We start from the raw sequence: 11901 nt of genomic DNA on the forward strand, positions 1-11901 counted from the left end.
GGGGTAAGTCTCAGCGGTATCACCACTGCAGCTTGAGTTCAATCCTGGCCAGGGAGCTGACCTACATAAGGGCACAGAGCAGACCTCTCCCATTTCACCCACTGCTCCCCTCAGCAGTGCATTTATTTCCGTGGATCCACGTGTTCTGTTCCCCACTCTGCTTCTACCTGCCATAGTTTATAATCCTCTCACCCGTCTCCCTCACATCTCTGATCTACACTTCAGTTCTTCTATTCATAAATAAAACCTTTAAAGAAAAAAAACAAAAAGGCACCTTTGAGATTTGTGTGTGCTGACCTCAAAGCCAATTCTAGAAGGCAGGGCTCAGGTTTCCACCTAGCTAGCACCGCAGAGGCTTAATATGTGCTACCTGGGCTCCTTCCTACTTGTCCATGTAAACATAGACTCTTTTTTCACAAGTCTTTTTTTTTTAATAACAGTTTATTTTTACATTATTTTGTACATTTTTTTTCCATCTCAATTGTAATCCCCACGGGTTTCCCATCACCAAGTCACCCGTGTGCCATCACCATAATCCCGTGCACTTCCCTCCCACCCCCCACCCCTGTTTTTGATCCTATTCCCCTCTCCACCCCCGCAAAATGTCTCTGGTATATGGTTCCATTATCCTCCTGCTATGAGTGAAACCAGCCGGTATTTTCCTTTCTCTTTCTGGTTTATCTCACTAAGCATGATCTTTTCCAGCTCCATCCAAGTTGCTGCAAAAGACATGTTTCACAAGTCTTTTGAAGCTTAACTGACAAAGATTTTTTATGTCTTTTTGGACATAAAATATGCTTGAAAATTCAGGAAGAGTGCTGTGACTGAGAACCAGGAAGTTAGTATGCTATGGCAGAAAAAAAAGGTAACTGACAGAAATCTAACTTTAGTCAGCATCTGATTATCAGGATGAATGAATGGACTTAGTCGCCTTGAACCACAGACCACACAGTCTATTAAGTGACTAAACAAATGAGACACTACAGCAGTTTACTACAAAGAACAAGACAAGATCCTACACAGAAGATGAGAGGGCAGGTGTCCCTAGAGAGGAAACACAAACTACCACCCTGGGAAAGTCAGTCAGTTCCATTAACACAAGTCTGGTCTCCCCTAATGATGTTTGTGAAACAGTTCATGGTATCATGCTTTAAGGCCAGATGTTCACTACTGAATCAGGAGATTTCAGTCCCTAACATCTTTGGAAACGTAAGATCTGTTATAAAAAAAAAAAAAAAAAAACACCATGGCAGAGTGCCAGCTGCATCCAAAATCTCTGCCTTCCCTCCTGAGCATAAACCTGCCCATTTCCCTTGCAGCTAGATATAGTCACCTCACCAAACCATGGATGATGAGCAGGATCAATGTATACAGCTTTGAGGTCAATTATGAAAACTTACTAAGAGCCACTTACTCAGTATTCAGCTTCCTAGAACACCTCCCTGAGGACAGCCAAGAAAAGTCTGCTGCTGTAAGGTAGCATCAGACATGCAGGTGAAGACAATAATGTAAGGAATGGTGCATTAGCAGGGAAGGAACCTGAGTCCCTGACTGGCCTTGTGGAGCAGACGCCCAGCTAGGTTGGCCAGCCAGACTAAAGAGTGAGAAAGAAACACTGCCAAGTAATCAAATATTCTCAATTTGTTGCCCAAATGTAGACTACCATTTGGGGGGGTTATTTATTTATTTTCGTTACTCACTACTCCAAAGGAAAAACACTTACTCCACTGCTTTCTTGTAGATTTCAATGGCCTTGTTCAAGTCTCCCTCGAGCAAGTAGATCTTCCCCAGCATTATGTAAGTCAGGTCATGCCTGTTAAGATGCAGAGCATTGTGCAGCTGGTCTTGTGCCTAACGAGAAGGACAGAATAGAGAGAGCCAAGTCATTGGAAGGATATGGCTTTGTATGGGCCAACATAAGGACAGAATTGGGAACATCTCCTTGTAGCAAACAGCTCCCACTGCTCAAAAACCCAACTGTGCTTGCCAGCAGCATGTGTGCCTCAGAAGCCACTTCAGAGAGTTTATACAAGATGATTGACCTTTTTGAGTGTTTTCTGGTTCTTGACATTCATACCCATGACTCATGCTTTTAGTCAAAGGGGCACCCTAGTCCAGTACTGCCCCAAACTCAACCCTCGCTGCACTACTACCCAAACCCACTATCATTAACTTGCAGAGAACAGGTAATTTAGTGTGTCCCCAAATTAAGATATATTTTTTTTTCCTTATCTCAGGTACCATAGTAGCACAGATGTTTTCTGATAGAAGAGCTTTAGAGACTGCTTACATCTGAATCACAATGAAACAAATTCTCATCATAGAAAAGAACTTTAAAAAAAAAAAACTTTAAAACAAACTCCAAAATTAAATCCACTTCAAATTCATTTCCAATGTCCTTTAAAACTAAAGTTAATTGCCCTCAGGGCCAGAGGTCATGGTCATAACTATGCTTTTTAAAGGTCCACTTTTTTTATAGCTAAATTTTGAACATCAGTTTCTACACTGGAAACTTTAAAGTAGGAATGGGGTAAAGAAAAGCAGTTAAGATTTCCATTCCCTCATAACACTTCTTTAATTTTTAATTTTTTATTAAAATCAGAAAAAATGAGGATAATGACCAAGAATAAAAATGGGAATAAATGTCTATAACACTTTGTTTTTTCAAAAATAAATCCAGTATGGGCCCTCCCTGGTGGCGCAGCGAATTAAAGCACAGCACAAAGAAACTTAAACCACTTCCGCATGAGTTCCATTCCCGCCTACCCCAGAGGTGACCACATGGCGTGGCAGACCTCTCCTGACCTGCCCGCTGCTCCCCTCAGGAGTGTACTTCATCCATCTGCCTATTCTGTACCTCACTCTGTCTCTGGTGGATCCTCTCACCCTCCGCATCTCTGGCCTGTACCCCAGTTCTGTACGAATAAATAAATCTTTTTAAAAAATTAATTAATTAAAAATAAAAATAAATCCAGTATATTTATCATGGTCATGTTTCTTTCATAGCTTCTATAGCCTTCCAAATCAAAACCGTCTTTGTAATCAGCAACAGCTAACACTGTCAAGTATCGCTGCACTTTACTTTCAAATATCACTGCAGAGTTAGAAACAACACAAAATGAACAGTGGTACCTCTATAATAAGTGTACCTGGTCAACTGTTCAAGCCCCACCACCACTTCCATAAGTTACCTTATTGAACTGTTTCAGATACATGTAGCAAACTCCTAGGTTATGACAGATCTCCTACACACAAAAGAAAGAAAACAGTTTAGGTGTAATTCCACAGTAGGTCTTAAGAGTAAAACAAAAAGCAGCTATAGGTTGCAGTTTGTTCAGTCAAGTTTAATCTTTAAAAATGCAATAAATTAATTTTTAACTGGATCCATACTCAAATGCACTTAATTCTACAGAATGGGTCCATTAATATAAAATACAGATTATGAGAGAAGAAAGCAGAATACACCAATGGTAAGAAGGCTTATCAGAATAAACCGGACTTTGGTGCTTTGCCATACAGACCCAGACATCCCCATTCCCTATTTCTCGAAGTGCTGTCCACTGCCCACATCCTTTGTTCCTTCTCAGACAAGAAAGCCCACGCCCCTGCTGAGAGGGCTGCCAGCCATACGGTGCTACCCTTAAGATAAAATGAGACTCTTCCTCAGGAATCTGGAGCTGGAGCCCAGCTGCCTAAGTGCAAGCATGAAGCTCACCAGGTGATGCGGACTTAGTGACTGAGAGCGCCACCTAGAGGCCGCTTTGATGGAATCTTTGTAACTGGAGCCAGCAGGAAAACAGCAGAGAAGGAAACTGGTCCAAGGAACTAAATCCATCCCCAGCCTTTTTTGCAAATAAAACTTTCTTGGACCATTGCCACAACCACTTATTTATGAACTACAGCACTTTCACACTTCAGCTGCAGTTAACTAGTTGCAACAGAGATGTATGAAGCTGCAGAGCTTAAACTTGTTACTAATGACCCTTTACAAAAATATTTGCCAATATCTACAGGTTCTGAGTTATATTCAGAAAACGAACATAAAAATGCAAAATAGCTACCTTGTCTGCTGATAGCTTTCCAGTCCTTGCAAGACCAACCTGTATCTTTCTGACTTGAATTCTACTGAATCAAGTTCCCTTACATTTAATCTCCCTTTATTTAGAAACAGGAGAAAGCAAGGGTAAGGAAACTGATCTTGTGAAAAGTAAAATCATCTTGACAGTTGTGGGAAGGTGTGGAAGCACACTCAGATTCAGACACATTCAGACCCTGTCTGAAGAAACATGGACCCCAGGGCTCAGAAACAAGTGATGCTATGTTTTCCGAATTCCCTCTAATAACAAAATAGCAATCACTGATTGAATACTGACTTCACACCATGCTCTGTGCCAGATGTTTTCATATATATTACTGTAATTTTCAGCAAATTTGCAACATAGGTATAATAAAAACCCTCTCCCTTGGAAAGTTTAGTTTGTGTGACGTAAGAGAAAGTGTCAACCCCGAGTTTTTTATTCCTTTCTTTTGAGTTCTCATCTTAAGAATTTCAACCATGGAGCCCTCCCTGGTGGCACAACGCATTAAAGCACAGTACTGAGAAGCTAGCCATCCTGCTTTGGCATGAGTTTGATACCCGGCCACAGAGGTGATCCATATGGTGCAGCAGACCTCTCCTGTCTCACCTGCTGCTCCCCTCAGCAATGTATTTCAGTCAGTCTGCCTGTTCTTCTCCTCTCTCTGTCTCTGTTGAAGCCTCTCACCACCCCTGCACCTCTGGCCCCCAGTTCTGTATGCATAAATAAATCTATCTTGAAAAAAGAGAGACATGGTCCAAGGGACTTCCCTGGTGGCACAAGGGATTAAAGCATAGCACTATGAAGCTCTCCAGCCATTGCACCTTGAGTTCGATCCTCGGCCAGGGAAATGACCCAAATGGTGCGTTACACCTCTCTTATCTTACCCACTCCCCTCAGCAGTGTATTTCAGTCCACCTGCCGTTCTGCTGCTCCCCACTCTGTCTCTAGTGAAACATCTCACCCCTCAGCACCTCTGGCCTGTACCCCAGTTCTTGTATGCATAACTAAATGAATATTAAAAAAACAGACATGGTCCACATAGGAGGAATAACCAAACTAAGTTGCTTCTCCTTCCCCATTGTAAAAATCTTTTCATTGTCTTCTTATTCCTTTTAGCTCATTCAGGGCACAACATATTATCTTCTAAGTCTGGGGATGAGAAAATGCAGGACAGAAAAAGGAAGAGAAATTGGCTTCTTGGAAATGTCAGACCTGACATTTCTGTACAGAACTGCAAGTGAATCCAAATATTGTCAAGACCTCTGTCAAGGGAGGGCTGCTGTGAATCACACATTACCTGACACCAGAGGATAGAAGCAAAAAGGAATGGAAAGAATGTAACTTTTCAGCTTTACATTGCATGGTTGTTGCAGAAGTTCTCACCCATAATGCCAAAGTGGCATCTGAGCTGATGTTATCACTTCAACTGTATTAGACTTTCATTCTGTCTCACTTATCTTAGAACTTTCTGAGTCCTTTCTCTCTTGGTTGTCATCTTGCATCTCCTCAAACATTGGTACAGTCTGGCTTCCTGTGATGTTTCAGAATATTCTGGTTATCTTCACAATAAGCATATGTTTCTGAAACCTCTGACAAGCCTCTCTTTTTCTACCCAGTGAAACTCAAATTAAATTGTTGGCACCAATTCCACAAAATACTCTCATATACGTCACTAACTGGAGACAAAATGGTTGGCAAGGCCAGGAAAGGACTGTGCTAATCTATTTTCTCCTGCAGTTCTAGAAACAACTTGATTCCACCTGATGTTCTGTATTAGGATCTTCATCACCAATGTGAGGGTCCCATTTTCCTCATCTAATTCTTCCTCAAAAAAAAAAAAAAAATTCTCAGGTGTCCCTGGTGGATCAGGGTTTAAAGTCTCAGGACTATCACTATATGGTCAGCCACTGAAGCATGAGCCCACCCCCAGCCCAGAAGCTGACCCCAGAAGCAGCAGACTTCTCCTATCTCACCCACTGCTCCCCTCAGCATGTTATCTCAGTAGATCTGCCTGTTCTGCTCCCCACTGTCTCTGGTGAATCCTCTCATTTCAGAACTCCAATGATAAAGAGAAAATCCTTAAAACTGTTCTAGAGAGGAAATGGGATTATCAACAAACATCAGACTGGTAACAGACTGCTTATCAGCAGCACAGACTGTTAGAAAACCAGGCAGCCATGTCTGCTGAGTTATGAGGAAACATGATTTTTGACCACAGTCCTTAGCCAAATCATTAATCAAATGTGAAAATAAAGACATTAAGCCATGTAAGAATTCAATAACAATGAAAGATAGCAATACAATAAATAAATCAACAGCATGTTTACTAATAACTCAAGTTTCCTACTTACCCAATCTTTCTGATTAAGTTTAGCTGCTTCATTATATACTTCAGTAGCAGCTTTATGTTTTCCCAAAAGAAATCTGAGGAAAAGACACATATAATTTCTGTAATTATTAGCTCAGTGTTTTTAAAACAGTAACCCCAATAATCCTACAGTTGGCTCATACTCCAGGAAGCAGAGAATTCTGGAAGATCCTATCCTATGAGTCAGTTAAGCTGTTTGGCCAGTGAGGTGGCTATGTCCCCACAGCAGGTCGTTTGGCAGGGACAGCACTGGAAGATGTCCAGTTTCTTGATCTAATTCTACTCTAATTTCAGTGAAAGACTTCCATCATTTATTTTCTGCAATGGACTACAGTGTAGATCAAAAAAGGAAAAAAGCCAAATCATATATATATACCAGTTAAGCAACAGCTGCCATCATTTACCCTTATCATCTATTAAGGACAGGCTCTTCCCTTTCAAGCCTGTCTCCTTCCATAACACTGTATCATGATTCAGGAAAGCTGGGGGAATCTGGAGTTAAGCAAAGACAATAAAGGTATGAATGACAAGGTAGGTAAGAAAATGGAGATGAGAATCACTATGAAACACTTTACCACTCTGGAAAAGAAGCATACCTAATAAAAGACTTTGAAAGCTAGTTACATCTAGAAACCTACAGGGCATTTCAACTCAACAGACACTAAAAACCTTCTATTTGTCAAGTATTATGCCAAATATTGAAACAGCAGGTGAGACAAATTCCATGTGTTGCCAGTGATATTAGGAGACTGAGGGCATAGTTGTCACTCTATATGATTAACATGATCAGTGTTCCCCATTCAAAGTTTAAAACACCCCCGTTCCTTTACACCAGTTATCTCATTTTCTCAAATTTCAGAGTTAATCCATACTCTCCAAAGGGAATCCCATTTTACCTATTCATTAGCTTTCTATGAATCTGGCTGCCCTGCTCACAGAAACAGTCTCAGCCTGCAAATGCACTTCAGTTGTGTGTGTGCCCTGGGACCTCCTGGCTACCAATACTCACAGAGATCTGGCCACCTGCTTGAGGTTATCGGCACTCTGAGGGCTGAGAACAGCACATGTCTGAAAGAGTTCTAGGGATTCCTGGATATTTCCTTCCAGGCGAAATATCAGTGCTGCCAAAAAATAGAGAACATAAACTTAAACCATTTTCTAGGAAAGAGCTTGGGTTCAGAAAAAAATGGAGAAGAGGTAAATCCTATCAAAGAAATCCTCTGGATAACTATGTCTTTGCTATAACCAGAAGATCTCAGAAGGACTGGAACAAGTAGTAAAGTGGGTGACCAGCCAAAATCATTTAAAATAAGAACTCTCAAACCATCTTACTCTTCTACTGACAGCATCTATCACAGGGAATCAGAGGTCCTGCAAATTATCCCACAGATTTACAGTGAAGACATTCTTGGGTGTTCCTATCAGATGTTCTCTTTTTCAGAACTTTAACCTGATGATTTTTTAGAGCATTCACCCAAAATAATGCAAGTGGAATCAAACTACAAGTCAAGTAAGAAAATTCTGGCAAAGAGCATAATAACATTTCAGACTTGGTTTTCAATATAGCAGCCAATCATTTTTCCTAGGACTAAATTTTCAGAAGAAACTACATGATTACAGGGCCATTCCTGGCAGTGCAGAGGGTTAAAACACCACACTATGAAGCTCTCTGAAGCCACTGCATCATGAGTTCAATCCCCAGCCGGGGAGCTGACCCACAGGGAGCTGATCCAGCATGACTGACCTCTCCTGTCTCACCTACTGCTCTCCTCAGCAGTGTATTTCAGTCCATTTCTCTGTTCTGCTCCCTCCTGTCTCTAGTAAACCCTCTCACCCCCTGAATTTCTGGCCTGTACTCCAGTTCTTATATGCATACATAAATAAATCTTAAAAAGAAGCACTGAAACTCTTGACATGTGATAAAGGGAATAAAAGAATAATATTTTAGATGTGTCAATACCTTACCAATTATGTCAGAAAATTATATGTTAATATGAAGATTACAAACACAAAGTGTGGTAAGCAAAGCCATTTATACCACAATCAAAAAGAAAGTCCCTAGAAAAACTAAGGATGCTACTTTAGGCATTAAGAGAAAATTTCGGTTAGCTTTTTCCTATATTTGGTTTCTGATGAATTTTATTTATTTTCAGCTTTATCATGTATACCTCTAGCTTTCTCCCCTTCAGTCCAACTCACATTACCAAAGTCCTCAAACCTTCCCTCACATCTAAGCTTGTCAAGAAACATTTTCAAGAGCCTCTTATGAACCAGAAATTAATGTATGAGGCAGGGACCCTAATCCATTCTGAGAAACACTAGCCAGAAACTGGAAAAGAGGTTAAGGACAATAGCAACATTATTAACAGAATTTCATTTCTGAGGTCAAATCAGGCACAAGAATTACTCTGATTTCAAAACAAAATAATAATAATGATGATAAATAAAACATTTGGGAACAGTACTTGAACTTAAGTATCTTATCAGTTGTTTGCACTTTTCTACAATCCAGGCAAAGCGTGTATGTCTTTAGCAAGAAGAGAAGAAATATGTCTTACCTTGGACATAGATAGCATATTCACACAACCCCTGAGTCTCCTGAAGCTGTTCTTTGATAACAGCCTAAAAGCAGAAGAAAAATACTTCTGAATTTAACAGCTTAGGCCACCTGGCTACCCAACCATGAATGTGATCCACAAATGTGTTCACTTTTCAAGCTAAGAACGGTATGTTTTTAAAAGTTATAAAAATTAAAAATGAAAAAGATGAAACATATATATATATATGGCCTGCAAAGCCTAAAGTACTTACCATTTGTCCCCTTACAGAAAGTTTGCCAACCTCTATATAAAATCTAACTAAGCAAGCTAACAAAAACAGTAAAAGGTTTCCAGAGACCATGAGGGGCTCTCTGATGAGCAAAATACAGGCTTTACCTTTCCACTATGGCTTACAAAATCAAGAAAGGTTTTTCATTGTGAACAATTTATTTTTTTTAAGATTTATTTATGCATACAGAATTGGAGTACAGGCCAGAAGTGCCAGTGGGTGAGAAGATTCACCAAAGGCAGAGCAGAGAGCAGAACAGGAAGATCTACACTGCTGAGGGGAGCAGCGGGTGGGTCAGGAGAGGTCTGCTGCACCATGTGGATCACCTTCCTGGCTGGGGATCAAACTTGTGCTGAAATGGTTACAGCGAGCTTCATGGTGCTGCACTTTAACCCGCTGCACCACCGGGGAGGGCCCCGAACAATTTTAAATCCTATGCTGGCAGTCATGGAAAAGCTTAGATGACCAAGAAAAGTCAGAGAGAGAAGGGCTTCAAGGACCATGCTAAAAGGTTGAGAGCAAAAGAAAATCTTTGTTAAGTTTTAAGCAGGAAGTAAACCTGCTTAATATTTACTCTTAAAAAATCATTTTTGAAGCACTGTTGAAAACAGATGGAAAATTAGAGCCAGAATGGTATAAGAACTCTTGGTGGTCATTCAAATAAAAATTATGAGGATTTTAAAAAATGATGGGGATACTCCTAGGTATCTATCCAAAAGACACAAAAACACTGATTGAAAAAGATACTTGTACCCCCATGTTTATTGCTGCTTTATTTACAATTGGAAAAACATGGAAGCAGCCCAAATGCCCAAAAGTAGATGACTGGATTAGAAAGATGTGGTACATATATACAATGGAATATTACTCAGCAACCAAAAAAGAGAAACACATGTCTTTTGCAGCAACTTGGATGGAGCTGGAAAAGATCATGCTTAGTGAGATAAGCCAGAAAGAGAAAGAAAAATACTGGATGGTTTCACTCATAGCAGGAGTATAATGGACCATGCGAGAAAATAACAAAAATAATGAACAACCATATACCAGAGATATTCTGTGGGGGTGGAGTGGGGAATGGGATCAAAAACGGGGGGGGAAGGGAGGAAAACGCACGGGACTATGGTGGTGGCACAGGGGTGATTTGGTGATGGGAAACCCGCGGGGATTACAATCGAGATGGAAAAAAAAAATGCGCAAAATGATGTAAAAATAAACTTTGTAATAAAAACTAAAAAATAAAAAAAAATGATGGGGATTAGTTAAAGCATGGTGAGGAAAAATGATGAAAATTTCATAAGACAAGGATTTCTAGAATTTGGTGATTCTTTTTATTAGACTAGGGAAAAAGGGCTAAGCAATTCTGACAGACAACTGTATGAATAATGGCACCTATTCCACAGGCAACAGAAGGAGAAAGCGTTTTAGAAGACAGCAGATAAATGCAGATAAAGTTGAATTTGAAATCCTTAAGTATCCAGTAAGTAAAATACGGATGTGACAATCGGGAGGAAGTATATAGAATGAGCAGAGAAAAAGATCCACAGCCACGCATCTTTAAAAATAAAAGAGAAGGCCCTCCCTGGTGGCGCACCGGGTTAAAGCACAACACTAAGAAGTCAAAGCCACTTCCGCATGAGTTCGATCCCCGCCTGCCCCGGAGGTGACCACATGGCGTGGCAGACCTCTCCTGACCCGCCCGCTGCTCCCCTCAGCAGTGTACTTTGTCGATCTGCCTGTTCTGCTCCCCACTGTCTCTGGTGGATCCTCTCACCCTCCGCATCTCTGACCTGTACCCCAGTTCTGTATGAATAAATAAATAAATCTTTAAAAAAAAAAAATAAAAGAGAAGCCCAAAAAAAACAAGGATGTGGACAAAAAGGAACTCCTACACTGCTGGTGGGAATGCAAACTGGTTCAACCACTATGGAAAGCTGTGTGGAGGTTTTCAAACTACAAAAATCGAGCTTCCATATGATGCAACAATTCCACTCATAGGAATCTTCCCAAAGGACACAAAAACATTAATTCAAAAGGACACTGACACCCCTATGTTCACTGCAGCACAATTTCTAATAGGTAAGCTGTGGAAACAACCCAGATGCCCCAAAAACAGATGACTGGATCAAGAAGATACAGTATATTTACAAAGTGGAATATTACTCAGCAATCAAAAAGGATAGCCTCATGCCCTTCACAGCAACATGGATGGAGCTGGAAGGGATTATGCTAGCAAAATAGCCACAAAGAAAAAGAAAAATATCAAATGGTCGGTCTCACTTATAGGAGGGATGTACAGAAAACAAAAAAGGAATCAGAAAGGAAAAAAAAGTAACTATAATAAAGTAATAATCAAAATTATCAGACAACTATAGATCAGAGACCTTCTATAGGGGAGGATGAAGGGGAATGAGTAGGACTGGAGTAGGAAGAACACAAAGGACTATGGTGATGGTACACGGGGGAATTGGTGATGGGAAATCATTCATTGTACAAAAATGAAGGATGATATAATATAATGAATATATATATATTTTAAAGATTTATTTATTTACTCATACAGAACTGGGGTACAGGCCAGAGATGCGGAGGGTGAGAGGATTCACCAGGGACAGAGTGGGGAGCAGA

General features: G+C 40.4%; 1 protein-coding gene across 2 annotated transcripts in view; it reads right to left on the minus strand.

Moving 5' to 3' along the window:
* Nucleotides 1-11901, minus strand: part of BBS4 (Bardet-Biedl syndrome 4) — a 33550-nt gene that overhangs the window by 9257 nt on the left and 12392 nt on the right. For both annotated transcript variants that reach the window (XM_012728726.1, XM_012728727.1), the window contains 5 exons: nucleotides 9006-9069; nucleotides 7457-7568; nucleotides 6431-6503; nucleotides 3192-3245; nucleotides 1724-1851 (listed from right to left, as the gene is read on the minus strand). In XM_012728726.1, coding sequence (XP_012584180.1) covers nucleotides 1724-1851; nucleotides 3192-3245; nucleotides 6431-6503; nucleotides 7457-7568; nucleotides 9006-9069 — 431 coding nt within the window. The remainder of the gene's footprint in view (nucleotides 1-1723; nucleotides 1852-3191; nucleotides 3246-6430; nucleotides 6504-7456; nucleotides 7569-9005; nucleotides 9070-11901) is intronic.

This window comes from Condylura cristata, unplaced genomic scaffold (assembly GCF_000260355.1).
Source record: "Condylura cristata isolate star-nosed mole 26May11 unplaced genomic scaffold, ConCri1.0 scaffold00023, whole genome shotgun sequence".
In the NCBI taxonomy this organism is placed as follows: domain Eukaryota; kingdom Metazoa; phylum Chordata; class Mammalia; order Eulipotyphla; family Talpidae; genus Condylura; species Condylura cristata.